Source organism: Elaeis guineensis, chromosome 5 (assembly GCF_000442705.2).
Source record: "Elaeis guineensis isolate ETL-2024a chromosome 5, EG11, whole genome shotgun sequence".
Taxonomy (NCBI): domain Eukaryota; kingdom Viridiplantae; phylum Streptophyta; class Magnoliopsida; order Arecales; family Arecaceae; genus Elaeis; species Elaeis guineensis.
This window is the reverse complement of record NC_025997.2, coordinates 125,901,649-125,928,563: the sequence shown is the minus strand read 5'-3', so window position 1 is coordinate 125,928,563 and position 26,915 is coordinate 125,901,649. Positions and strand designations below refer to the sequence as shown.

General features: G+C 37.6%; 2 protein-coding genes and 1 non-coding gene across 13 annotated transcripts; all 3 read left to right on the top strand.

The window, feature by feature from the left end:
- The first annotated feature begins 4,041 nt into the window (after positions 1 to 4,041).
- LOC105045896 (uncharacterized) lies at positions 4,042 to 11,992 on the top strand. 11 transcript variants are annotated; one of them, XR_012141661.1, is made up of 6 exons: positions 4,048 to 4,538; positions 9,127 to 9,298; positions 9,430 to 9,553; positions 9,681 to 9,758; positions 9,872 to 9,925; positions 10,427 to 11,992. It is a non-coding gene; the product is annotated as an uncharacterized protein (transcript). The 11 variants fall into 11 exon arrangements; XR_012141659.1 differs by having other exon boundaries at positions 4,042 to 4,538; positions 9,681 to 10,728; positions 10,859 to 11,992; XR_012141664.1 differs by having other exon boundaries at positions 4,042 to 4,538; positions 9,681 to 11,020; positions 11,249 to 11,992.
- A 3,565-nt stretch (positions 11,993 to 15,557) lies between these two features.
- LOC105045897 (protein trichome birefringence-like 34) lies at positions 15,558 to 21,119 on the top strand. The gene is made up of 5 exons (XM_029264773.2): positions 15,558 to 16,311; positions 17,127 to 17,298; positions 18,271 to 18,473; positions 19,814 to 19,972; positions 20,623 to 21,119. The coding sequence occupies exons 1-5, from the start codon at positions 15,743 to 15,745 to the stop codon at positions 20,969 to 20,971; spliced, it is 1,452 nt and encodes a 483-aa protein (XP_029120606.1). The 5' UTR covers positions 15,558 to 15,742; the 3' UTR covers positions 20,972 to 21,119.
- Positions 21,120 to 22,048: 929 nt separating this feature from the next.
- On the top strand, positions 22,049 to 24,731 carry LOC140858051 (uncharacterized). Its single transcript, XM_073257490.1, has 4 exons — positions 22,049 to 22,176; positions 22,322 to 22,520; positions 22,576 to 23,212; positions 24,586 to 24,731. The coding sequence occupies exons 1-4, from the start codon at positions 22,049 to 22,051 to the stop codon at positions 24,729 to 24,731; spliced, it is 1,110 nt and encodes a 369-aa protein (XP_073113591.1).
- Positions 24,732 to 26,915: the final 2,184 nt, after the last annotated feature.

The following is a 26,915-nucleotide window of genomic DNA, read 5'->3' as shown; positions in this document are numbered from 1 at the left end:
AAGATTAGGGAGAAAAGCTATTGTATTCCACTCAATAAAATATATTATCATACATGGTTTTATACCCCAGGATTTTCATACAAACCCTAATAAATCCTAGCTAAAAAACTCTTCTAGCTAAACCCAATATATGAAAGCACTCATCGAGCCCATATCTCACATGCTCTCATCCCTTGGACTTGTTTCCAGTCCAAACCCTTGAGTTAGCCATCCTTAGAATTTATAAACCCACGCCCAAGACCCTAGGATCAAAATATGATCCTAGATCAAAACAAACTCCCATACATCTTCAGCCCACACGAACTGGGTCAGTTCAACTGGGACTGGGTCGATCCAATTTTTAGCAATCTACAAAAATTTCGAACGATGCACTTTCTATTCTGTTCTCAGTTAGTCGACTCAGTTGGGACTGAGTCGACCCATCTGAATTGAGTCGGCTTAATCTGGCACTGAGTCGACCCACTTTCTGTACCATGCCAAAATACCGAGACTCCTCTCTCTAGCATGCCCTGCGACTTGGTCGACCCATTCCCAGACTGAATCGATCCAATGCTCTGAAACTGCTTTTCCACCATAGTCTTTAGCCCTTCCTTGGTATCTCACTCCACTTTATGTCTCTAAATATCTGGAGCTCCAACCAAGCCTTTCGAAGTCCTCGCTGCCTAAACCTCAAGCTCGTGGAAGTTATGCACCACCTCTACCTTAGAACAACTCCCATCCTAATGAACCAGGAGCCTATCAATTCAACTCCGCCTGTGGTCACCTCCAAGGCTATGGGGGCACCACAAAATTCCTACAATCTCTACCTTAGTGCCCTCAAAGCCTTGATAATTTCTGCTCTTCATCGAGCTTCGATCTTCTGCACGACCTGGCCAATGAGGAGTGAAATCAACTGTACAGACTTCCTCGCCACCACAGTATATCTCAGCCTTGAAGCTATCCGGAAGACCGCCACCACCTCCCTTATGACTGAAAACCTTGTCCTGCTTCTGGGCACCTCTCATGTAGATCCTTCCATCAGTGGCTAAGTCCACCACTGATCCAACAGCTGCATCAGCTGCTGCCATCGTGACTCCTATCACGATACCCAGCGGCTCTACCTATCGCTGCTCCAGCGGCTCTAACCACCGTTGCTCCACCTGTGACTCCAACAGCCGCAGTTCCAGCGATGCAGCCCATGACTGTCCATCACTGTCTTAGTGGCTTCGATCACCACTGTCCTAGCAGCTATGACCACCGCTGCCCCTGTGATATGCACCACCGCAGCATCGAAAACTCCTAAAGTGACTGCAACTCCACTCTCCTACCTCCGACCCTCTTATAGCCCAAGCTAGTGGAAGCCTCTTCATAGGTCCCTAGGTCCTCCGTCACCGCTGTAGTATCAAACTCTGATGCATACACCTCTAGGCCATCTCCTGGTGCCTGCTCACCACTATCCGAGTGTCTGAAAGACTCCACCTCCTTCTGCACTTTCTTGTCTAGAGCCCGTGCCATGGCCATAAACTTCTTCATCATCTGTGAAGGAATTTCTCTCCAATGCTCCTCCTCCTCTATATGTAGACACACCAATCCTCCATGCTCCACCTTATGATCCGGTGACCCCACAACTGGCAGATCTGATAAGCATACCCTTCTGCTCGATAGCAGCATCACCTACCCTAGACTTTCCTGAAGAAAACCCTCTCCACTTGTGAAGCCATCTCTACCCGATGCTTCACCTGAAATCGAAGTCCATCTGATGCCGCAGAAGTCTCCGACTCTGTACCTGAGTCACCATGAGGCCAGCCACCCAATATTTTCCTGCTAGGCCTGCCACTGCACCTCATACACCATCGCTATCCCTTCTAAACCTCCGCACTCTTCGAACCCCTTCGAAGCCGTTTCGGATACCTCCGCACCCCACGGGCACCTCCAAAACACAAGAGCTCATCTAGCTCTTCAAAAAATCAGCAACTGAACCTAGGAGATTTCACCCTAGCACTTCGTTCCCTCTTGCCCTTACACCAACTGTCGCTTCAACTTCTCCTGAAGGAACTGCAGATTCTTCAACAAGCATCGAACCCACCTATTGTCACCTGGGCTAGTCACCACCCACACATAGGTATCTCGAGTCCTCTCCCGCTACCACCACTACAACCGACATGCTCTCCCCAGAACCTCGATCCACGATGCACGTAACTCTGCATAAATTCATGTAATGCGTCACCGCTGCTGGTGCTGGAATCAAACACCTATCCCTACACCCCTTGGTTCTGAACCTATGTCAAACCTTCTCCACCTGAATCCTGACTCTCCCTAGTGCCCCTGCAGAAGAAATCAAGGTCAGCTACTCAACATAATCCTATTGAGCCTCTCGCTGAACCTCCACCGCAGCTGCTGCTATTTTAGATCTTTTGCACTCCACGGATACCTACGAAACCCCCTAGAGGACATCCTCCTCCTTTGAACCAACTGTGACGATCCATAAAATAGTCATCTCCATCCCCCCAAGGCTTAGCAAATCCATGCTCCGATCGAACCACTAAATGCACCCCGACTACTTCTCCATCTTCTGACATCCGAAAATCATATAGTCATTTTTTCAGCATCCCTTTGACCATTATCCCTTGAAAACCTCTTCTCAACACCAAATAGCCCCACACCGCTGTCCATCTTTCAGAGAATCCAATCGCCCAAAACTCATCATACAATCTGGCCTTAACACCAAGATTGCCAGCAAATCTGCCACCAAAACCTTCCACCCCCGAAAAACTCCCTTTCCGTCAATCCTCTCAGCCTTCACCTTCAACCCGTTGCTCCCAGTTGGCCAAGCCACAGCAAAACAAAGATGGAACTAAGTCTTACCGTGGAATAGATGTGTAGATTTCTCCTTGTATGACTTTTCCTATGCTTCCATGCTCCACCAGGCTTTGACACCAAATGTTATGAAACATTAGCCTTCATTAGATTGGTTTTCAAGATTTTTTTTGGGGCTCTCCTTGTTTGGAGCCTTAGATGTCGTGACCTCCTTCCTCATTTGGATCCTATAAAATTTTAAATATTTAAATATAAATAAAAAAAATAATATAATATAATTTGAAAATCAAGGATCATTTGGATCATTAGCCCTCTGGTTTGAGTTCGATTAGGATAATTCAGAAGGCGTCGATTGAATTTGAGGCCTTTAAATCTAATCAATGTCGATCGATTTATGAATGGCCACATAATCTAGCTGATTTAGAGATGGACAGCTCCTCTCGTTGGATGTTTACTCCTTCTCGTAAACGGACCTGAGTCATTCTTCTAGCACCAATCTGTTGATACAAAATTTCGTCTCGAGGTCGGATCAGTTGGAGTCGGATGGTGATAGCCAGTCGAAGATGACGATGGAAACTATAAGAAAAGTTTTCGACCGGAGGTGGCTTTGGTGGAGACCTTCCGATACTCAAGTCAAAAATCTGACGACAGAAGGAAAAAAAATAGAAAGAGTAGATTTTATATCTTGGGGGTTTCCCATAGGCCTTTATTTATAGGTGGTGATTAAAGAGCAGTGAGAGGAAAGAAAATCAGACGGTTAGTCTTAAATTTTCTGGAGAGATATGGCCGTTATCTTTTTCTTATCCGAAAAAATTTTATTTGTTATTCTTTCTTATTTACTCTATGAGGAGCTGTCATATCAGAGTCGTTTGAATTTTGAATGATGTACAGAATTTGAAAATCTGAAATGGTCAATTTTTTTTCTATATGCTTCACGTCTTCGATTAGTACAAAATCACTCTCAATAATAATTATTTTAATTTTTATTTGAATTTATTTTGACTTTAATTTAGATTATGATTCTGATCGCAAACTAAATATATCATAACTAGGAATTAAGATACCTTCTTGTTTGCCGGCATCGTGGTCAAATTTCTAGCGACTGCAATAGTGGTCCAATTCCAATGGTGTCGGCAGGCTCGTTCAAAAAGTTAGTCGGTGAACAATTAGTGAGCGTTATAGAATGGTCGGTGCCAGCAAGATATAATTACGCCATGGGAATGTACTTTTAAAAGATAAGAATATCTCTTGAGTTTTTTCTGATAGATTATCAATTGATATTTACAGCGAGGAAGTGCGACATGCTTGTTATTCTTGCTATTTCAGTCGAGAAGTTTCACATTCTGTTCCCAAAATTCAGATCGGATTGGACGCCTCCCGGGCTGCATGCCCTGCCCTTCACCTGAAAACCTTTGAATATCCAGCCTCCTACAACCGCGACATTTTTCCTAGCACGTGCAGTGCACGTGATGGACACCGCCCCTCTCTTCCTGGCCTTCTCCAAATCCCAAAGGCTGCTCCCCCCGGGAAACCCCTATCTTGCAAAGCCCTAGCGTTCAATCCAGACCGAGATCAGTGGACCATGTTTTCCTCTACGAGTTCTGACCCCTCTCCTGCTCCGGACTCGAGGATTAGCGTCGATTCCGGAGATTATGAAAGGCCGAGTGGGGTGCTGCATTGGATCAATAGCTTGGAGGCCGGGAGGAGTTCTGGTGGGCGGTATCACGCCTTTGTTTGGACCGGTAATTAGCAATCTCCGGAGCTTTATGTCTTGCCAAAGAATTGGTTTTGTTTTCTGTGCTTTTCTTCTTCTTCGCTTTGTAATTGGCTAATGTTCTGGTGTTTGTTTTCTTTTTAAATACATTAAGCAATGGGAACCTTAGGTTCTCTTACTTGTGTAGCCGATACTTCGACTCTATTGATGTTTTAGTTACTAATACGAGACACTAGAAATTTTGTTTTGCCTGGAAAAACGTTGTCTTGTTACATTAGATGGTCTCTCTCGCTACACCTCTGTGCATCAAATTTATTTCATGCAGTATATGGGTAAGGAATAGTGTTTGTGGAAATCTTTCTTTTAATTAATAGAGATTTTCATCATATCTGACATTAAAAAATGCCGGCAACTATTTCTGTTATGATGTGTTCCTCCATTGCTTCAAGTTTTCCCCCCTCGTTTAATGGCCGCAAGTACTTGAACTTGTGCAGTGCTTGATGTTAAAATTAAAGCTACTTGGTAAGTGATGTAATGAAAAAGAGGAGATAAACCAACGTGTGAGATTGAAGCATTGTGACCCTGCATTAAAAATAAAAATAAAAAAATCGGGACATTTTTAAAAATATGTAGAGAAGCCGCCTAAGTAGCAAAAGGTCATTTAAGTGGGAAAAATGCTCGTTTTGATACTAATTTTATATCACGAGGGTTCTTCTTTAAGAAGTCACCACAAGGACCTGGCCTCTCATGGGTCATGGGATTGAGGTCTGGTTTCGACTCTCTTGCAGTCCTCTTGTTTGCTTTCCTTTTGTTCTTGTTATTGCTGCCTTCCTCGTGCTGAAGAAAGAGAACTGTTCTCTTCTCTTTGAGTAAAACTGATCACCACCAAGGGGAGGAAAAAAAGGTCTATCAAAGACCAAAATGTCAGAAGTGTTACTTATTTTAGGACTCTGGGTTTCCAATAACATGAACAAATCCCTTATACTCTTGGTTGGTTGTGGTGCTCATTTCTGAATGATGAAGTGGCTTATGGGATATATAATGATTAAGTTTAAGAATTAGAGGTGGCAGGCCCATGGGCCATAGGAACTTCTGTTTGATCGCTTACCTGCTTTGTTCTTTTAGATAGGTTAGTGCCAAAAACAATCTTTTTCTACTTAATGCCTCATAGAGATAATAGAGATAAGGAGAAACTATCGATTTTTCCAATTTCTTTGTAAAGGCGTAGAGCCGGTGGGGCTATTTTCAATATTAGAAACCTCATTCTCTGTAATTTCCATTATCAGTTTTAGTGCTTGGCATGATCAAAAAGGAATTACATTGGTAGCTTAGTCATTCAGAAAAAGGGGATTCATTCTTGAGGCAGCCAGACTTCTAGACCAGTAGTTTCTCTAGTTTTTTGTTTTCAATAATCAGGATAGCTCCCTGAAGCTCGGAGTAGTTGGTGAACTTCGTATCTGGACATGTAACTCAGCTTATGTCTAAGACTGGAAGGACTCCGGAGGAACTCCAACCTTGGCATCAAAGACCTAAACTGTAAAGTAGGCCATACAATATAATGTAACCAAGGTTGGCAGGTTAAGGAAATGGAAAGTTAAAATGTGACTGTTTAGAATTAGAATTAATAAATTGTGGCTGATGCTTCACTGTACGTTTCCTGGTTGAGGTTGTTGTCTTTCTCATAATATTTTTTAAAGTAAATTTACCAATCTCTATATCAGTTTAACATAGTTTCACATGCAATTAAAATCGAAAAAAGGCAATGGAAATTGGTGTATTAGAGTAGAATTGATAGGTTGGGGTGCAACAGTGCTGAAATTGCTTGTAGAAGAATTCATCCTATCATGTCTTGGTGTGAAAATTGTATTTAGAGTATGGGATTCATTCTGAGAATGAAATAAGAAAATTTAATAAATGAATTTGGAAAAATTCTTTGCAGATTCCAGCTCAAGGAGAATGCTGCCATTATGGCATTTGCTTGGTACATGGATTTTTTAATGTTCTAAGTCATATTAATAAGATGATGCCTTTAAAGTGGTAAGAAGAAACTAATTAAGCTATGAAGTTTCCTGCTAGGGGAGCATGAGCTTCTTTTTGAAATGAAAACACAAAAGCCTGTGCCTAAAAGTAACCACTTCCAAGCATAGCTAATTGGATTGGTTGATGTAAATGAATATATTTTTGGATAAATTATGTTTCTGATCCTTGAACTAAATCAGATTTTCTTAAAAGGTCTCTAAACTATAAAAAGCTAATGTTTAGTCCTTGCATTTTTTGTATCATTTTAATGTGATCCTTTCCTCATATTTCGACCACTTTCTCAAATCGGGAATCCCAGCTGGCAATAATCAGTGCTTACATGGCGAAAAACATCTAACGAAGATGATGTGGCATATAAGTGATGATGTGGAATAATAGATGAAAACTTTTGTTTTGCTGACATGACATGGGTGATAATATGGTATCTACTGTGAAATTTTTTTCGAAAGTGTCTAATCATCGAGTGACACGTTAATACTCATAGATAACATATCATACGAATGATGACGTAGCATATGTATGTATGATGATGTGACATTTGCTATGAAATTTTCTCCAAAAGTGTCCAATCATCGAGTGACACATTAGCAACCATAGATGACGTGGCATGTGCTGTGATTTTTTCTGAAAGTATCCAACCACCAAGTGACACGTCAGCACCCATATGCCACATCGTCATCCATGCCACATCGTCACCCATATTATACCATAAATTATATTTTTTATCTTCTAAGTTTCACAAATATTCTTATATGGTCCTTATACTTTAAAAATCTCTAATTAGGTCCTTTGATTTTTAAGTGTGATTTAGTTTAACCTTTCCAGTATGGTGGTAAAGAAGGTGATGATTCTGATGCACAAGTCATTGAATGTATTTAAAAAGCTGAAAATGATAGCGGTATTCAAAATAGGGAGGCTGGGTCCAGATCCTGAGATGGTCTTGAAATAGATTAGATTTGAGGATTTGAAGATCGCTATTGTGAATATATCGGTGACGATGGAAAGCATGTGAGATCGGCCTTCTCAATTTCACCATTGTCGAGCTCGCTGTCGTTGCCAAGTCTATCCTTGAAAAAGAATAGGTCAGTAATCATGGAAAATACGACGAAGGACCTCAGGCATTTACTCCGACTAGAGTAGCATAGGTAAACGAGGAAAATAAATGAATCAAAAGTAGAAATTATTTTTTTTCTCTTTTGTTTATCCTCTTTTGCTTTTCATTCTTCTTAGATGCAGATCAAACTCTCTATGTTTGCCTTGTATATATTTATGTCTATCATATACGTATGATGGGGTGTTGTATACGAGTCATGATGATGTAAATTTTTTTATATATATATTTATGTGTATTATGATACAAGATAGGAGGAAAAAGAGGATGGGTTAAGAGTATGATTGAAGATGGAGTAGAATCAGCAATATAATAATATATTATCAATATAATTTTTCTTATTTTTAGTTTATGTATTACCTCTTTGTATTAATTTTAACTATCGAAATCATATTAGTTTAAATTAAACCATATTTGAAAATCAGAGGATCTAATTAGAGATTTTTTAAACTATAAAGCAACGGCTGAGATCCTATTCAGGGGATCAATTCTACTCCAGTTGGAGCAAAAGCCTGAGATCGTTAGTTGTATAGTCCATGATTATTGATCTATTCTTTTTCAAGGAGAAATTCGGCAGCGGCAGTGAGCTTGGCAATGGCGAAATTGATAACGTCGTTTGTGCACGCTTTTTCATTGTCGTCGTTATGTTCACAATGATGGTCTTCAGATCTCCAAATCTGATATACTTTTAGATCATCTCCAAGTCTGGACTCAGCCTCCCTATTTTGAATACCGCTGTCATTTTCAGTTTTTTAAATACATCCAATAACTCATCCCGCATCAGAATCATCACCTTCTCTACCACCATGCTGGAATGATTAAACTAAATCATACTTGAAAATCAAAGGACCTAATTAGAAATTTTTTGAAGTATAAGGATCATATGAGAACATTTGTGAAACTTAGAGGATGAAAAATATAATTTATGGTATATGGGTGACATGTAGCATTAGTGATGATGTGGCATATGGGTGATGACATGTCACTCAGTGATTTACTTTCAAAAACATTCCATAGTAGATGCCACGTCATCACTCATGTGCCACTTTATCTATGCCATGTCTCCTATGAATGTTGGCATATCACTCGATGATTGGATACTTTCGAAAAAATTTTATAGCAAATACCATGTTATCACCCAGGCCATGTCCGCAAAATAAAAATTTTCATCTATTATGCTACATCATCACTCAGGTACGTCATGTTCATTAAATATTTTTCGTCACGTAGGCATCGATTATTGCCAGCTGGGATTTTTGATGAGAGAAAGTGGTCGGAATCCAAGAAAAAGACGACACTAAAATGGTTTAGAAAGTATATGGACTAAACTTTAGCTTTTTGTAGTTTATGGACCTTTTAGAAAAATCTTAGTTTTGGGACTAGGAACATAATTTGTCCAATATTTTTTTATATATCGCTGTTGTGTTATATAAGATTTTAATGTTATGTATTTTTCAACATACAGATTTGATGCTAAAAGATTTCTAAACAGGCTAAGGGGAAAAAGGTTGGTATTTGTTGGTGACTCTCTCAACAGGAATCAATGGGTCTCTATGGTGTGCATGGTGGAATCTCTAATACCTACTCATCAAAAATCTTTGGAACGTAATGGTTCACTTTTGTCCTTTAAAGCCAAGGTAATTTATAGTACATAATATCTCTTGAAATAGAAAGATGAGCCATTTGCAAGTGAACATAAAATAAAACCTGGCCTAATACCTGACTCAATAAAATTTTACTGGATGCAATCATACATTTAACCACCAAGTATCAAGGAGAATCATGCGGGCTTATTCTATTGGAAGGCATGCCAGACACTGGATGGATGCTGATATACTGGTTTTCAACTCTTATCATTTGTGGAAAAAGCCCAGGATGAAGATGAAGGTCTTGTAAGTGTCATCTTGCATGTAATTATTTGTGCATATAAGCATGCAACAGTGTGCATAGCCTCAGAATTATTTATTGAAACGACATTTCTTTTTTTTTTCTTTTTTTCTTTTTTTTTTTGAAATAAAGTAGGGATGCCACTACTGGGGTTTGAACCAGTGATCTCCTGCATGTGGGGAGGGATGCCAAGTGGCTGAACTGGGTCTGGTCGGCCAATATTTTAAATCACGACGATTCATTTTATTCATGTTGTTTAGGAATCACACGATCCAAAAATTCAGCAATTCTAATATTCTTGCAAAATTTGCAAAATCAATCAGCTGCAGAGTCACTGGCTGTTGGTTCATACAACATCTGATTTTCTACAAAATGGAGTAAGTTCTTTCACTAAATCACCAGGCATGTATTACAGTCATAATAAAATATATAAAAATAGAAAGCATAATAGGTCATGCATGATATATCTCAAAATTTTTACCATCATACAGTAAAGCCTTATACTTTGTTCAATATTGCAACCAAGGTCAATCTCATGATGTTATAGATGGAAGTATAAAATTAGGCTGGGCCAGAAAATTGCTTATTGCATTTATTATAGCGAGATGACAGGACACAGTTGATCTGATTGGACTAGAGATGGCTCATTTATTTTACCTAAATGGGAATCATTTATGGTCTTTTATTAACCTAACACCTGAAGCCAATCATATGTAAATTTAAATATTATATACACTATTTAGTAGATACAATAGCATGATGAATCGTTTCTTGTCATTATATTTCATAATCAGGTGTCATGTCTCATTTTACAAACTTTAGTTTTATTGTTTTTAATCTTTAACATCTCAACGGACGAATGTGGTCTCATTGATTAGGTATGGCTCGTTTGAGGATGAACCCAAAAAAATTAAGTTGAGATGGTTCATGGCTTTGAACCAGCATTGAAGACATGGTCAAATTGGCTTGAGTTGCACGTCAGCACTTCGAAGACCCAGCTGTTTTTTGGGAGCATGTCACCAACTCATGTCCGGTAAGAAATTCTGTGGCACTATTACTCTAGATGAGTTCCAATTAAAAGCGAAAAAAAGAACTAGTATGGGCGGATCATGTCGCTTTTCACCATTGTTACATGTGATAGAATTTCAAGACCAAGGCAATGCTGCTGCTGGTACTGCTGGTTCGCAATCATTAAATTCTCAAAATTTTCATCAAATTTCTTCATTCAGTTTCTCTCCAATTAAGTTATTATCTAATTACAGCAGCAGCAGCAAAATTAATGTTTTTACTACTGCTGCTCTTATTTTTAGAAAACTTTGGAGTATATGGTGGTTATTCACCACCATACATGTGCAAATGTAAGACACTGTTGTCGGTATGCTTTTGTTTATATGAGCAAGCGGGGATTGCTTGAATTGCATAAGACAAACCTGCTCAAGGGTGTTAAATCTTGCTCTCACTTGAAGAGGAAGGTAACCACCTGCTGAGATTACAGCTGTCGATGTTATGTTAGATTACTTAAAAAAGAATTTTTGTTGTAGTCTTGATAACTGCAGCTACTGTGACCTAGCAACAAATTTTTAATCATTCTAGCTATTGTTTTCACATGAGGCATGTTAGTATTATTTCTCTTTTTTTGACATTGACATTTTGATACTTTTTCACCCAACAATAGAAAACAACACATTAACTTTTCGCAGGGGTGAAGATTGGCGTGTGGCAGGCAACAAGAACTGCTACAATGAGACACAACTCATCACTAAAGAAGGATATACAGGTTCAGGGTCAGATTACACAATGATGCAGATGGTAGAGGCTGCTGCAATCAAAAGACTAAGAGAGAGCGGTGGAATTGTGCAACTTCTTAATGTTACTCAAGTTTCAGAGTACGGAAAAGATGGACATCCATCTATTTATAGGAAGCAGTGGGATCTTTTAAGTGAAGATCAACTTGCGAATCCCAGAAGCCATGCAGACTGCACATATTGGTGCCTTCCTAGTGTTACTGATGTGTGGAATGAACTTTTATATGCCCATATTATTTCTAAGCAACAAATTTAACACTTTGTTAGTCGTGGATGTTATTGTTGATGATAATCCCTAATACTAGGATGCAAAATCAGAAAAGAAGGTTTAATTTGGGCCACAAAATTTTAGATTTTCTCCATCTTTACATATATTTTGATCTGCATGGCCAGAGAATATTTCTTATTCATCAGTCAATCTTTATTCTTTTCCATTTCTTCTTCTTATTTTTGTGTAAATAGCCAATCATAAGGTTAGATGCAAGCACTTAGTTTTCCTTGAGGGAAAACCTCATCAGATTTGCAAAAATATTACTGATGGGATTTCCATCACTCGCTTACGGGAAAACATGTTAAGGTGAAATTCTCCTTTCAGTTTAGTAATTTAATGAAAATGATGTTTGGATTTTCATTTTATTATGTCAATGCTTCACCTTTTTTTGTGATTATATTCAACGCTTTAATTTAAATGAAACACCAGCTGATAGAATGTATTTCATTTTCTAAATATACAAGTTCTGATGGTTTGCAATACATTACGCAGCTGGTGTTCTACATGATTTACTGCATAGGTGGAAATAATGAGGACTAATTATGTGATTGCAAGTGTGCTTGTAGTTAATTTTAGGTTCAAATTCAAATAACTTAGATAAATTTTAGGGACTAAATGAACAATTAGGTAGTTGCTCTTTTTGTGATAGGTTACTGGTTTTGAATTTTTGATATTCAGGATTCATTTGATGCATAGAAAGAATTTTACCTCACCGAAATATATTTTTTAAAAAAGCTAATGCCTGCATATATTACATCTAGAAAAATGGTTTTTGCATGTTTAATTGATCAAGAAAAGTGGCATGGAAAGTACACTGTTCGAAGTGATTTCGGTTAGTTGAGCATATGCTTTTCTAGAATAGTTGAATAGAATATCTCTTACACCCTTAATAAATTAACTGCAAAGAGGGGGAAATAAAAAAAGCCAATATGATTGAGGATGTTTCTGGAGGACAAAAAAAAAAAAAAAGGAGAATTTTATCTTGATCCCCAGCCATGGGAAAATGGATTTTTCATATTCCACTTGAGTTTCTATTTCTCATAGGAGATGGTAAAGTCTCATGAGGAGGCTGCTTTCTCATCGCTCTTATCCGAAACCTGCAATCAAATATGGGATTTGACCATGCTTCCCCTCCTCTTCATGCCAACCAAACCATTCCTATGGATCCAAAGCTGGGAGTTCTCTTGTTCTGATATCTTTTTTCACATTTATGTATATCATCACATCCATATAGGAACCTTCCATTTTCAGACAAAACTAGAAAACAAAAACTTACTGAGCATCTTCTCCCTAAGAAGTTTATCTATGCCTTTTTTTTTTTTCATGGAGAGTCAAACCATATTTGAAACATCCATTGCCAGACCTAGTCCAGACAAAGTTGGCCTGGTGAGAGTAGGTTCAGATGAGAATACTATAAAAAATACTGGATGCTGACACAAAGAACAATCTTACCTGATGAGATGGACTGCTGGCTTGTGAGGGCTCTGATTGGCCCTTTTTGGTGTGTGGTCTGATTTCATGGGGTTGCCAGTTGCCATTTTTAATTTGGTGCTGTGGATATAGTGGTTTTCATATGATATTTTGGTGTTGCATCAGGGACTTGGGGAAACATTTTTTACTTTTGAGGACCCTGGCTGGGGGTACCAATGCTAATGGGGGTGTTGGATCTACCCTTTCTTTGGTGTATGTTTGTTTCCCAATTCGCATGACAGTGTGTTTTGATTGGCTTTGAAGCACAACAAATAGGAAGACATTGGCTTTTGGTTCCCCCCACGTTTGTTGAGTAGACTTCACCCAACAATGCTGGTGTGGCTTAGTTGTCATCATAGTTACACCTGCCCAAAGTCCTGTTACTGATTAATATAGCAGCAAGTGGATTGAGCAGGAACAGTATTAACGCTTGAGAAAAATTCCATGATGGTGTCAAAGAAAAAGCTAGGAAAAAGGGACATGACAACGAAGAAAGTGCACTACTCCTTACAAAGCATTGATAACAATGGTGACGTTGCCAGCTTGTGTGGTATAATGTCAATAGTCACCAACAAAACCCATTTCCATATGTACATATCTATATATATATATATATATATACATGCATACATACATATGCACACATCACATATGTATTTGACGGAATGGCTTACAAATCCTATAGCATATGAAACTGCTAAACGTTCTTAAACATCTAGCATTGGTAGCACATCATCATCCAATTAGGAACGAAAATAACATCGCAACACCATCATAATCCATGTTCATATTGCACTTGACTCATCAAAAATGCACTCAGATTACATGATTGCTACCCTCCTCGTTAGATTGTTTATCCAACAAGGCATTGCAAGCAGCTCTCTTCTGAAAAGTTCACTGGTAACGTCTAGTCTCTTAGCTGGTAATTGATTGATAAGATACCCAATCCTAGGAGTCATGTTAGTGACAAAATCTGAAACCCCAATTTGGAGCTTTTCTTTTATAATTCTGAAAGAGTATTCATATGCTGCTCCTATCCCATCACCTATTTGGATCAACAACTGACAAAGGCTATCCTATAATGGGTGGAACGTCATTTTTTGTTCTCAAAATTGTGGGGAATTGAAGACCATGTTTGCTGATAGAAGATAGGCATTTAGTTCACCAACGAAATCGAAATCAGAATTGAAATCAGAATGGATTAAAATAGAAATTAGAATGGTCATATCTCTGACGTGTTTGGTTCTTAATGAGAATCAGAGCCAATATCAAAAAGGAGTTTGGATACTAAAAATAATAAAAATTAGATTTTAGGGGATTGGAGTATTTTCATTCATCTTCAAAATTAGAATACAAATTAGACTCTCTTCAATCAGATGGCCAGAATGAAAATCACATTTCCATTCTAAAATCCAACTACTCCAACCTAACAAAGTTTGCCAAAGTCAGTGCTTATTCATCTTCAAAATCAGGATAAAAATTAGATTCTATCCAATTAAATGGCCAAAATAAAAATCGCATTCCCATTCTAAAGTTCAACTCCTCCAACCTAACAAACTTTGCCAAAGCCAGTGCTACACATCAAGCGGTGATTCTTTGTTATCTACTCCAATTTTCGACTCACACTTCAGTGTAACTTCTTGCTGTTAAATTTTTCTTTTAAGCCGCACTTCATGCATGCGGCCTTCTATTCAAAATTTGTTCTTCAGTAGAGATAGCTCATCTATGTCTCTCTCTCTCAAACAGCCTGCACTGAAGCAGGACATACCTGATGAAAAGCGGACTATCTATCAATATTTTGATATATATTTTTTTCCAAAGAAACTGATTACCAGCAATTAAATTAATGTCTAACTAAATCATCTGAAAAGCACCTAATTTCCTCCCAAACAGATGAAAGGTACAGTGACTTAGACTGTAGGTCATAGCCCAAGTTGCCTTTGTTGTACAGTGACGCAGTCAACAGGTTATCGCACAAGTTGCTTTTTTTTTAAGTATTCCTCTACGGGCGAAGAGTACTTTGACAAGTAGTAATATGGGAAATTACCTCGTATATAATTCCCAGCTCAGCTTGTTGACGTATTCCAGGATTGAAGTCTACATGTCTAGTGTGTACTTCACAAAAATCCAAGTTGAATTTATTACTAGCGAGCGGCCGGGGTAGCTAGAGTTACCCCAAATTTCCAAACAAATATTATCATATCCTCGACTCGTGCCTCAAATGAATCCAGATACGTTCTAACGATGGGTAAGACTTTCCTCCTAATCTAATAATTTTTTAAAAAAATGAATCTTATTTTTGCAAAAAAGTAATAGCAATTTTAGACCGTTCGTCCACCAAATCTACCTACCAAATGCTTCTTTATGATATGTGGCACATGACCACCCTGGCAGCAACGTTATCGATGTCCAAACCTTCAAGCCTTTTCTTCAGATCGTTTGGTGCGCTCTCTATTTTTCTTGCAGTAGTCTGGTGCTTCCTTGCGCTATAAAAGACCAGGCCATGGTACAAACAAAGACCATTCACGTCAAAAGTCGTTCTTCTTTATCGTCATTCTCAACTGTTCGTTTAGCCTGGAGAACGAAAGCAAGCAGCCATTAACGAAAGAATCCAAGAGAAGGAGAGAGAGAGAGAGAGAGGATAGGAAATGACTACCTATTACGGGCCTTTGGGACTCAGGAATTGTTTCAGCTCTCTCATCACCCTTTTCCTCACCATCTTCGCCATCTCTCTCTTCTTGAACAAAGCCCATCTCCGGCAAGAAGAGACGCCAACTCCTCCCCCTTCTTCACCACCTGCAGTTCTAAATGTATCCAAGGTCGAGAGGCAAGAAGAGATCACCATCCCTATCCTTCCACCACCTGTAGCTCTCAATCTATCTAAGTTCGAGAGGCAAGAAGAGATTACCACCCCTATCCTTCCACCACCTGTACCTCTCAATCTATCTAAGGTCGAAAGGCAAGAAGAGAGGATTACTATCCCTTACCCACCACCACCACCACCACCACCACCACCTATAGCTTGGAATGCATTGGAGGGCGATGACAAGTGTGACTTGTTCTCCGGCCGGTGGGTGTATGACAACTCGACCCATCCGTTGTACTCCTGGCAGAATTGCTCCTTCATGCATGATGAAATAGCTTGTGAAAAGTTTGGAAGGAAGGATCGACTCTATAAGAATTGGCGCTGGCAGCCCCATGGATGTGATATTCCAAGGTATGTGATGGAAATTAGAAATTACTGTTGAGATTGCAAGGTATGTCATGGAAATTAGAAATTAATTAGTATCACACCTAGATTAGCAGGAACAAGCCACTCCTATGGCTTCTTCAGTAAAGGATTATTGTTCATCTCTAGATTTTGGATTAGAACTGCTCTAGCTTCATGGATTAAAATTCAGTCATGGGGAATTGAGGCCTAGACTTTGGATCCACTGCCATTTAGCTTCTAAGACTCCTTGATTGAGTGTTTTAATTATGGATTATTGGTTTTAGTGGTCTTTTTGTGTTTGATCTTTAGCTCTTGCACAGAAATAAGAATTAGTGTGTGTAGATACAAAGTTGGATCCTTCAGTCAGCAAATAATGTCTGAGATATAAAACCACTAATTTAGTAAAGCAAAAGTCGTCTCTCATTCTATGCATTGGTGATGATATTTGGTGACGGAAAGCCGATACTAAAATGTTGAAGAAATTTAGAATCTTTAGCTAGCTATTAACCAGCAGGACTTGGGTCCACCACTGAGCTACCCTCTCCTTTGTGCATGTGTTAGGAGAGATTTGGGGTCCAAACCTAAAAGGTGGCATTTCCACCATCTACCTCGAGAAAAATAAATAACTAAAATGTTTGACTTTGACAAAACAGATGATTTCATCTAATTATGGCCACCAAACTTTCTTATTTAAGATAATTTCTGAAGAAATTTCTTATGCAAGAAAAATCTGAAATAAAAATAAACACAGCTACTACTTGAAATGTGATCATATGAAACTTTAGTTAATTTTTTTATGCTTCTTTTCTGTTGACAAGCAGGTTCAACTCCACAAAATTGCTAGAGAGGCTCAGGGGGAAAAGGATGGTGTTTGTTGGGGACTCCCTCAATAGGAACCAATGGGTCTCCATGGTGTGCCTTGTGGAGTCATCTATACCTCCCGAACAAAAGTCCATGAAATTTAATGGCAGTCTCCTGTCCTTCAATGCCAAGGTATATATTATATTAGGGTCATGAATTCATCTCTCCTAGATGTGGCAAGCCAAGTGGTTCCTAGGTATACATAAGATTAAATTCACGCCCAAGAGCCGTTCCTCCTACAGTTCTTAAACAGAGGCTTTGGAGAACAAAGGACGTTCGGCATAATTTGATTTATAAAAATCTTTTTTTGAGGCTTGATTTGTAAATCCAACTCAGCCATCTATTTAACATTTGTTTTCTAAGGCTATTGTTTGCAAAGAAAAGTACTGCTAAATTAATATCCACTTCCTCCCTCCAAGGATTCTTTGATCCTATGATTCTTATTGCTCCATTGGCCATCCATTTATCAACTCTAAAACCCACTTAACCAACATTTTCTCACATATGCTCTACATGTTCAAACCATTTTAAACAATTAAAGTTTGTTTGTTGTTTTACATCAAAGCAATGCCTCCCTTAGATGTGTGTTTATGTGTGTGGACGTGCATGAGAGAGGACAATTTTTCGTTTGAACCCCTGTAAGTGTACAAAAAATTCATCCCAGCATCTCTATCTACTGCCATCAATATCTAACTTCCTCATGAACCAGTTTGATGATGTGAAATGGTGCTAGAAGTGCAACTTATATCCAACACTCTTGTGGATCGCACTCAAATTCTACATTTATTCACGCAGTGCAATTCACAGGGCCTGTTGGATTATGGTCCACTTTTCTGTTGCACCATCAACATCATGTGGCATGGGTACTAAATTGTTTCCAACTTTCTGAAAAACTGAGTTAATTTAATCTTTTAATTATCTCTCGAAACTATTCTAAAGAATTTTGCCCATATACATTAGAGGCTACTCTATCCACCCATTTTCCCTGTTATCTGGCTGCAAAGAAGGTTCTTTGAAAATTCTTTGCATTCAGGTGTTACCTCAATAAATCTTAATTATGTTTTAAGTTATTTTTATTGAGGGGGCTGGTTTAAAAAATTTCAGGAATTCAATGCATCAATTGACTTTTATTGGTCACCATTACTGCTGGAGTCAAATGGTGATGATCCAGTAATCCATCGAACATCAGAAAGAATTGTCCGGGCTCATTCAATTGAAAAGCATGCAAAGCACTGGACAGATGCTGACGTAATCGTATTCAACTCCTATCTTTGGTGGAAAAAGCCAGGGATTAAACTGAAAATTTTGTAAGTATTAGTGCATATAATCATTCATGCATTTCCTTTTAATCTTCATACAAAAGGGTTGGGATCCCACCCTTTGTTCAAAAAAGCAAAAAAAAAAAAAAGAAGAAGAAAAAGAAGAAGAAGAGAAAAGAAAAAACAAAATAAAAAGCATTAGCATGCACCTATTGTATATAGGCTAAAAATTTCATTAATTATGCCAAAATTCCACTTCATTAGTAGTCATGTTACATATATTCAGTAAAACAAAATGCATCTCCAAATTCATTTTTATAGTATTCTATTGATGAATTTTGCTATTTTCTACCTCTTTAACCCAGTTAACATCCCAAACTTTTATTAAACAAGGAAATCTCAATATTTGCATCATAGAAATGGGCATACACATTTATGATAAAAAAGAACCAAGATATTAGCATGCAGTCATGCACTTGTAATCCACATGAACTGGCATCTCAATCTGCTCTCAGCTGGGTTCTATGGCTGTGCATTTCAAAGACAGTTATGTTTTTTCCTTCTTTCTGTACCAATATAACAACAACAACAACTACTTCACACCTACTCCCAAATTAACGACAACTACTCCACACCTACTCCCAAATTCAATAATTAGAACTACAAAATAATAATATAAACTGTCGATATGTTGTACAATATTCAAAATGTCTATAAGTCAAGGGTAATTTTGGGTTTGGCTTTTTACCAATAGAAGATAATCAATCGATTGACTGTAACTACGGAGAAATTATATATCCCCTTGCAAGTATTCTTCTCTAATAAACAAGGTGGAATTTTTTTTTGCTTCCTTCTTCCAAAAAAAAAAAAAAGAAAAAAAAAAAGAAAGAAGATGATAATAAAACTTGAATCCTGAAACAAACCTCCTACTATATGAGCCTGGAAACCCTGACAAGCCAATCTCTAATATTTGTTTTTATCATTGGTTAGAAACATATATATAGAGCTCTATAACTCAAGTCCTTGTTGGATGAGGAATAAGAATATTTCATTGCCTGAATAAATCCTGATAAGTATTTTATCTATAATTAAATCTATAAATGCAACAGCAAAGTGAAAATTCAGACAGTTTTCAAAAATCAATTCTCACCCAATTATACATGCATCAATAGACAATAGGACAAGTAAATGGAATCCGGTGCTCAAGTGCTAGAATAATTGCACTCCCCAATAGAACTCATAATAATAACTATTTTCCTTTTTTCATTAGCACTTCAGTACTGTATGCCCTTTTTTTTTTTTTCAAAAACTTCAATATTGTATGTTGCATACCTGCTAATATCATAGATCTCCATCCATGAACCTTATTGCTGTTACCTTATAATTAGGCATGGTTCATTTGAAGACAAAGATAAAGATTTCGAGGAAATTGAGCTGGCACTTGGTCTTGAGGTAGCATTGAGAACATGGTCTGAGTGGCTTGAATCACATGTGGATACTAACAAGACCCAGCTATTCTTTGTTAGCTTGTCGCCCACTCATGTCTGGTGAGAAATTCTTCACTTTGTGTACTTCTCTTAGTAAAATACTGATGGAAGTGGCACTAATTATTTTATTAAAGAATGATGAAAGAATTATCTATATCAAACATTTAAGAGAAACATTTTCTGAGGAGGTTTGAAAACTCGTATTTTTAGGAGAGGTTACTCTACGTTTTCCTTCATTTCCTTAGTGAAGTTTAGTGCAGCATGGCTCCTCCATTTTCTTAAAGAAAAAGAGAGGGAGAAAGAATGGATCATGCTGCTTTTTTCTGCAATTGATGTGAAGCAACAAACCCACACTCAATTCTAAGTCCCTGTTTTTCCTTCAACTTTTTTTCCTAGTAATCATTATCTCAAGTTAATCCCTGAATTAAATTCCTCCGAATGACATTTCCTATGTGTCCTCTTTTCACTTGTTTTGGATACATTTTTTTTCATTTTTTTTCAATTATGAATCCTTTCTAGCCTCAGTCCTGACTAACATGAATTTTGTGTTTTATGACTGTTCTGCGATTATTTAATAACACTAACCAAATTTCCCCACATCACTGGCTAGTGGCTACCTTTTTATTTTTGATAATAATATGGTATCTTTGTACCACGACGTTTTTGCTGATTCACCAAGTTATACTAAGCTAAATTTTTAACTTTGCAAGGGCTGATGAATGGGGTAAGCCAAGTGACCAAAACTGCTACACTGAGACTGAGCCAATCACTAAAGAAGGGTATGCAAGTAGAGGAACAGATTATTCACTGATGCGGACGGTCGAGGCAGCAGTCGAAGGATTAAGATATAAAGGTGTACATGTGCAAATACTTAACATTACTCAACTTTCAGAGTATCGAAAAGATGGCCATCCATCTATTTTCCGGAGGCAATACGCTCCTTTAACTGAAGAGCAACTTGCAAACCCTACAAGCTACTCAGATTGCACACATTGGTGCCTTCCTGGTGTTCCTGATACATGGAATGAACTTTTGTACACATATATTATGTCCAGATGACAAATATCAGATTGGTTGGGCATAAAATTATAGATTTTTGAATGATTATTATGTACTTATTCTTTGAATTGTGTAATAATTGTAATATGATGGTAAAGCTGGTGGCAAATATTGTCAAGTTCTCTGTTCTGCTAATCAAAAAGAATATCTCGATCTTGGTCCAAACAATTAAATAAAAACAACAGAGCCGCATGATAGAGAACCTACCTAATTTAAGTGGGACAAGGAAACCTGGAAGGACTTTGGAACTTAAAGGAGTCCATTTGCATGCAGCATTGATCGTTCCTTGTCATCATTACGAAAATTTAAGGTGTTTTCACACCAAATTAAAATAAGAAAGCAAGAAATAAAAGCTTCTCTTGCAAATTTTCTTGACTAGAGAGAATGCCAGGCTCCACCATCAGTTTGTTCCATACATCTGTGATTCCATATTGGTTTGTCTGCATAAAGAGGAACTTTTTGTACACAGTAGTTCAACTGCGGCACATGGGATGCATGTGAGAAGAAGCAGGATGGTCCCAATGGATGACTGTGATCTCAATCTCATTATTAATGGATTCTCGCTATTTATTGGCATGCTTCTCTTTACCCTTCTCTTTAAAGAAAGTGAGGAAGATAAACTACATAGGGACACCCATTCCAATGATACAGTAGGGCATGATAGCTACAAGACCTAGCCATACTGCCACATGATAACTTGATGATGTTAGAGAATAAACTTGACTTAATTGTATTTAATGCATGGTAGTCAGGTGCATGTCTTTTTGTGTTGCATGTCTCCTTGTATTCCATCTCTTCGTGTCCAGTCAAGTCATGGGAATCCACATGGTCATGTAATGGGGTAATCAAAGAGTCATTGTAGTTAATGTGAAGTGTCTCTTCAAAGTGCTTCTAAAGTATTATAAATACCCATTGTAACAAGCAAGCTGAGTCAAGGAGGAATTAGTTTATCATTTGCCGAATTCTAGCATCCACTTCCTTCCCTGTCGTATGAGTTTGTGAGTTTATGATATTGTGTGGTCCCACCACTATTTGCTATCAAAGTGGTATCAGAGTTTTGTTAATTTGGAGGGAAAGATGTCTTCAGCAAATAGTTCACTTTCCTTCCAATATCCACGTTTGACCAAGGAGAACTATGACAATTGGTCACTTCGGATGAAGGCAATTCTTGGATCACAAAGAGCATGGGAGATCATCATCAAAGGGTACGAGGAGCCTCAAAATGAAGTGGCCTTGAATCAAGCACAAAAGGATGCATTGGAGAAACTTTGGAAAAAGGATCAACATGCACTTTCGATCATCCATCAAAGCTTGGATGATGATATGTTTGAAAAAGTGGAAATGCAACAGATTCCAAGGAAGCATGGAATATCCTCTAAACTTCACAAAGGGAATTGATAAAGTAAAAAAGGTGCATCTTCAAACTCTTCGGAGTGAATTTGAAGCAATTCGCATAAAAGATTCCAAATCTATTTCTGAATATGTTTCAAGAGTTTTGACTATTGTTAACCCAATGAAAAGGAATGATGAAGATGTAAAAGATGCTACTGTGAACGAGAAGATTCTTTGTTCCTTGCATAAAAGATTTGAGCATGTTGTTGTAGCCATCGAGGAGGCAAAAGACAGAATCTATATCTATTGATCAGTTGTTTGGGTCATTACAAGCCCACGAGGATCGAATGAACCAAAACAAACATGAGGAGATCAAGCAAGTTATGCAAGCAAAGCTCTCGCTGCATGATAAAGGGGGTGCAGATCCAAGAGAAGGACGAAGTCAAAGAGGATGCGGACGAGGTCATGGTCACGGTCATGGTCGAGTGAGAAATGAAAGAGGTGGACTCAATTCATTTGGTGAAAATCAAAGCCAAAACTCATCTAGAGGACTTGGAAGAGGAAGAGGAAGAGGTAGAGGAAGTACTCCAAGAGAGAGAAAGTACGACAGGTTCAATGTTAAATGTTATAATTGCCATAAATATGGATATTATTCTTGGGAATGCCAAAATGCTACTAACAATGTTGAAGAAAAAACAAATCTTATTGATGACAAGGAACATACAGAGGAGCCAACTTTATTGCTGTCACTTGAAGAAGATATGAAAGAAGAAAGGTGTTCATGGTACCTTGACAATGGAGCCAATAATCATATGTGTGGTGACAAAAATAAATTTGTAGAGCTTGATGAAAAAGTAAGTGGCTGTGTCACTTTTGGAGACTCTTTCAAGATTCAAATTGGGGAAAAAGGTATCATTCTAATTTGCTTAAAAGATGGAGGGCATAGGCTTATTTATGATGTTTATTATATTCCCAAGTTGAAAAGTAATATTTTAAGTTTGGGCCAACTTTTGGAAAAGGACTATGAAGTTCATATGAAAGATCCAAAGCTTTTGCTAAGAGATCAAAATGCTAACTTGATTGCTAAAGTTTCTATGTCAAAAAATAGAATATTTTGTTGAACCTTTAAATAGATGTGCCAATGTGCTTGAAGACATGTGTCAAAGATTTGGCATGGCGATGGCATATAAGATATGGTCATCTAAATTTTGGTGCACTCAAAGCTTTGGGCAAGAAAAGGATGGTGAATGGGCTACCTATCATTAGTCATCCAAATCAATTATGTGAAGTATGTATTTTTGGTAAGTACCCAAGAAAGCCTTTTCCTAAAGAAGCTATTTCAAAAGCAACCAAGCCACTTCAATTAGTGCATGTTGATGTATGTGGATCAATTAAGCCAACTTCTTTTGGTAAAAATAATTATTTCTTGCTCTTTATTGATGATTTTTCTTGTAAAACTTGGGTTTATTTTCTAAAGACTAAATCTGAAGCATTTGATGCATTTAAAAAGTTTAAAGCACAAGTTGAAAAGGAATTTGGCTATGAAATTAAATCTCTACGATATGATAGAGGAGGCAAACTTACTTCAAATGATTTCAACATTTTCTATGAAGCACATGATATTCGTCGTCCTTTAATAGTTTCTGGATCGCCACAACAGAATGGCGTTGCTGAAAAAAAAAAAAGAATAATTCTCAATATGACTCGGAGTATGCTTAACAGCAAGATGATGCCAAAGGAATTCTAGGCAGAAGTAGTGTCTTGTGCTATTTATCTATCAAATCGATGCCTAACCAAAAATATTGATGGTCGAATACCTCAAGAAGCATGGAGCAGAAAGAAGCCTAATATTTCTCATCTTCGTATCTTTGGTTGTCTTGCCTATATCCATGTACCTGATGAAAGGAGGTCCAAGCTTGATGACAAAAGTCAGAAATATATTTTTATTGGCTATGACACAAACTCTTAAGTGTTACAGACTTTATAATCCAACAACAAAAAAGTTTGTTGCTAGTAGAGATATCGAGTTTGATGAAGAGGCAACATGGAATTGGAACACCAAAATGGATGAGTCCTACAAATTTATTTCATATTTTGATGATGAGGATTAGAGAATAATGATGATGTGACTACTCCACCTCCATCTCCAATTACTTCTGAAGCATCATCATCCTCTGATGAAGGGAGTTCAAGTGAAGGCCCGAGAGGAATGAGAAGCCTTGAAGAAATATATAGTGAAACTGATGTTATAGATAATGCTTCTTTGTTTTGTCTTTTTACAGATTGTGAACCACTAAGTTTTGAAGAAGCCACAAAGAACAAGAAGTGGAGACAAGTCATGGAGGAAGAAATTGATGCTATTCAAAGAAATAAGATGTGGGAACTAGCTACTCTTCCTAAAGGACAAAAGGCTATTGGAGTAAAATGAGTTTTCAAGATAAAGAAAAATGCCAAAGGAGTAGAAAGATATAAAGCAAGACTTGTTGTAAAAAGTTATAGCTAGCGATAAGAAATTGATTATGGTGAGGTATTCGCCCCTATTGCTCGCCTGGAGTATTAGATTATTCATCTCTTTTGCAGCTTACAAGAATTGCAAGATTTATCAATTAGATGTAAAATCGGCTTTTCTAAATGGATTTCTAGAAGAAGTCTAGATCGAGCAACTAGTGGGGTATATAGTAAAAGTGTCATAAAGACAAAGTCTTAAAGTTGAAGAAGCATTATAATGCTTAAAGCAAGCTCCAACGGCATGGAATAGCAAAATTGATATGTATTTTCGTAAAAATGGATTTATCAAATGCCCTTATGACTATGCACTTTATATTAAGGCACACAAAAATGGAGATATTTTGTTTGTTTGCCTTTATGTGGATGATCTAATCTTTACAGGCAATAATCCAAGATTGTTTGAAGAATTCAAAGCAGATATGGCCCGTGAATTCGAGATGACTGATATGGGGTTCATGTCATATTATTTGGGCCTAGAGGTGAAGCAAATGAAGGATGGCATATTTATCTCTCAAGAAAGTTATGTAAAAGAAATGTTGAAGAAATTCATCTTGAATGATTGCAAGCCTATTAATACACCTATAGAGCTTGGGTTGAAGCTATTTAAATATGATGATGGAGAAAAAGTTGATCATCAACTTTCAAGATTCTTGTCGGAAGTTTCAGGTACTTAACTTGTACAAGGCCTGATATTCTCTTTACTGTTGGACTAGTCAGTCATTACATGAAGATCCCCTTTGTTATTCATATAAAAGCAACTAAGAGAATTCTATATTATTTGAAAGGTACCTTGGATTTTGGCTTATTTTATTCATCTTCGAAGAAATTTAAGCTTGTTGGCTATTGTGATAGTGATTTTGTTAGAGATCTAGATGATAGAAAAAGCACTACTGATTTTGATAATGTTCAAAAAAACAACCAATAGTAACATTATCAACTTGCGAGGCTGAGTATGTGGCTATTACTTCTTGTGCTTGACATGCTATTTGGCCTAGAAGGTTGCTAAAGGAACTTCACTTGCTTCAAGAGGAAGCTAGAGATATTTTGATTGATAACAAATCAGCTCAAGCTTTAGCAAAGAATCCTATTTTCCATGATAGAAGTAAACATATAGATATAAGATATCATTTCATCCGTGAATGCATATCCAAGAAGGAAGTTCAGCTGAAGTTGGTGAAATCTTTTGACCAAATTGCAGATATTTTTATCAAGCCTCTCAAGTATGATATTTTTTAGAAGATGCGAGCCTTACTTGGAGTTGTAAAAGGATCAAGTTTTGTTGAGTAATGGGGTAATCAAAGAGTCATTGTAGTTAATGTGAAGTGTCTCTTCAAAGTGCTTCTAAAGTATTATAAATACCCATTGTAACAAGCAATCTGAGTCAAGGAGGAATTAGTTTATCATTTGCTGAATTCTAGCATCCACTTCCTTCTCTCTCGTATGAGTTTGTGAGTTCATGATATTGTATGGTCCCACCACTATTTGCTATCAGATGAATGTTCTTTCCCCAGACAGAAAAGCAGCTGGACATGGAGTAAATTGCAAGCATCTTTCTGATGAAGGCCTCATCTGAGTTCATCTTGAGAGATTGCAGTAAGCTTTTCAAGTAGTGGGCTGTCGTTTGTAATAGTGGATCTCCCTTCTCTCCTTTTTCTCCTTCTCCTTTACGCCTCCCCTGGGGGCCCTATAAATTTCAGTATCTTAATGAATTTGGGTGGGTTTTCACTTGTTAATGTCAAGAAATAAACTGAAGCATTATACGTTTTGTCAAATTAAAACCTTTTTTCCTTTTGAGAGAGAGAATATAGCTTTAAGTTCAAGTATACAGCACATAACGAGAAGTGAGGGTTGTCTGTCTTAGGAAAAAGCAGGATTTTAATAGATTAAAAGAATTGCACCTGAGATAATAACTATTTTACAATTTGACTTGCACGAATATTATAGCAGTACTCATATCCCTCTCTTTCCAATAAGAAAAGATAGATGAGCACGTCAGTTGCTTATCAGAACATCCGCTACCTACCACAAATCACATTCTGTTGTTATCAGTCAATTGGCAGGCATGAGAATACAAGTTTATACATATGGGCTCTTAAACTCTGCA

Excerpts from the sequence above, each read along its gene's own strand:
- LOC105045897 (XM_029264773.2), top strand. The coding sequence starts at position 15,743 with ATGACTACCTATTACGGGCCTTTGGGACTCAGGAATTGTTTCAGCTCT. Across the intron at positions 18,474-19,813 it reads GGGATTAAACTGAAAATTTT|GCATGGTTCATTTGAAGACA; the intron begins GTAAGTATTAGT and ends CCTTATAATTAG. Across the intron at positions 19,973-20,622 it reads TTGTCGCCCACTCATGTCTG|GGCTGATGAATGGGGTAAGC; the intron begins GTGAGAAATTCT and ends TAACTTTGCAAG.
- LOC140858051 (XM_073257490.1), top strand. The coding sequence starts at position 22,049 with ATGTCTTCAGCAAATAGTTCACTTTCCTTCCAATATCCACGTTTGACC. Across the intron at positions 22,177-22,321 it reads TGGGAGATCATCATCAAAGG|ATTCCAAGGAAGCATGGAAT; the intron begins GTACGAGGAGCC and ends GAAATGCAACAG. Across the intron at positions 23,213-24,585 it reads GATTCAAATTGGGGAAAAAG|ATTGTGAACCACTAAGTTTT; the intron begins GTATCATTCTAA and ends GTCTTTTTACAG.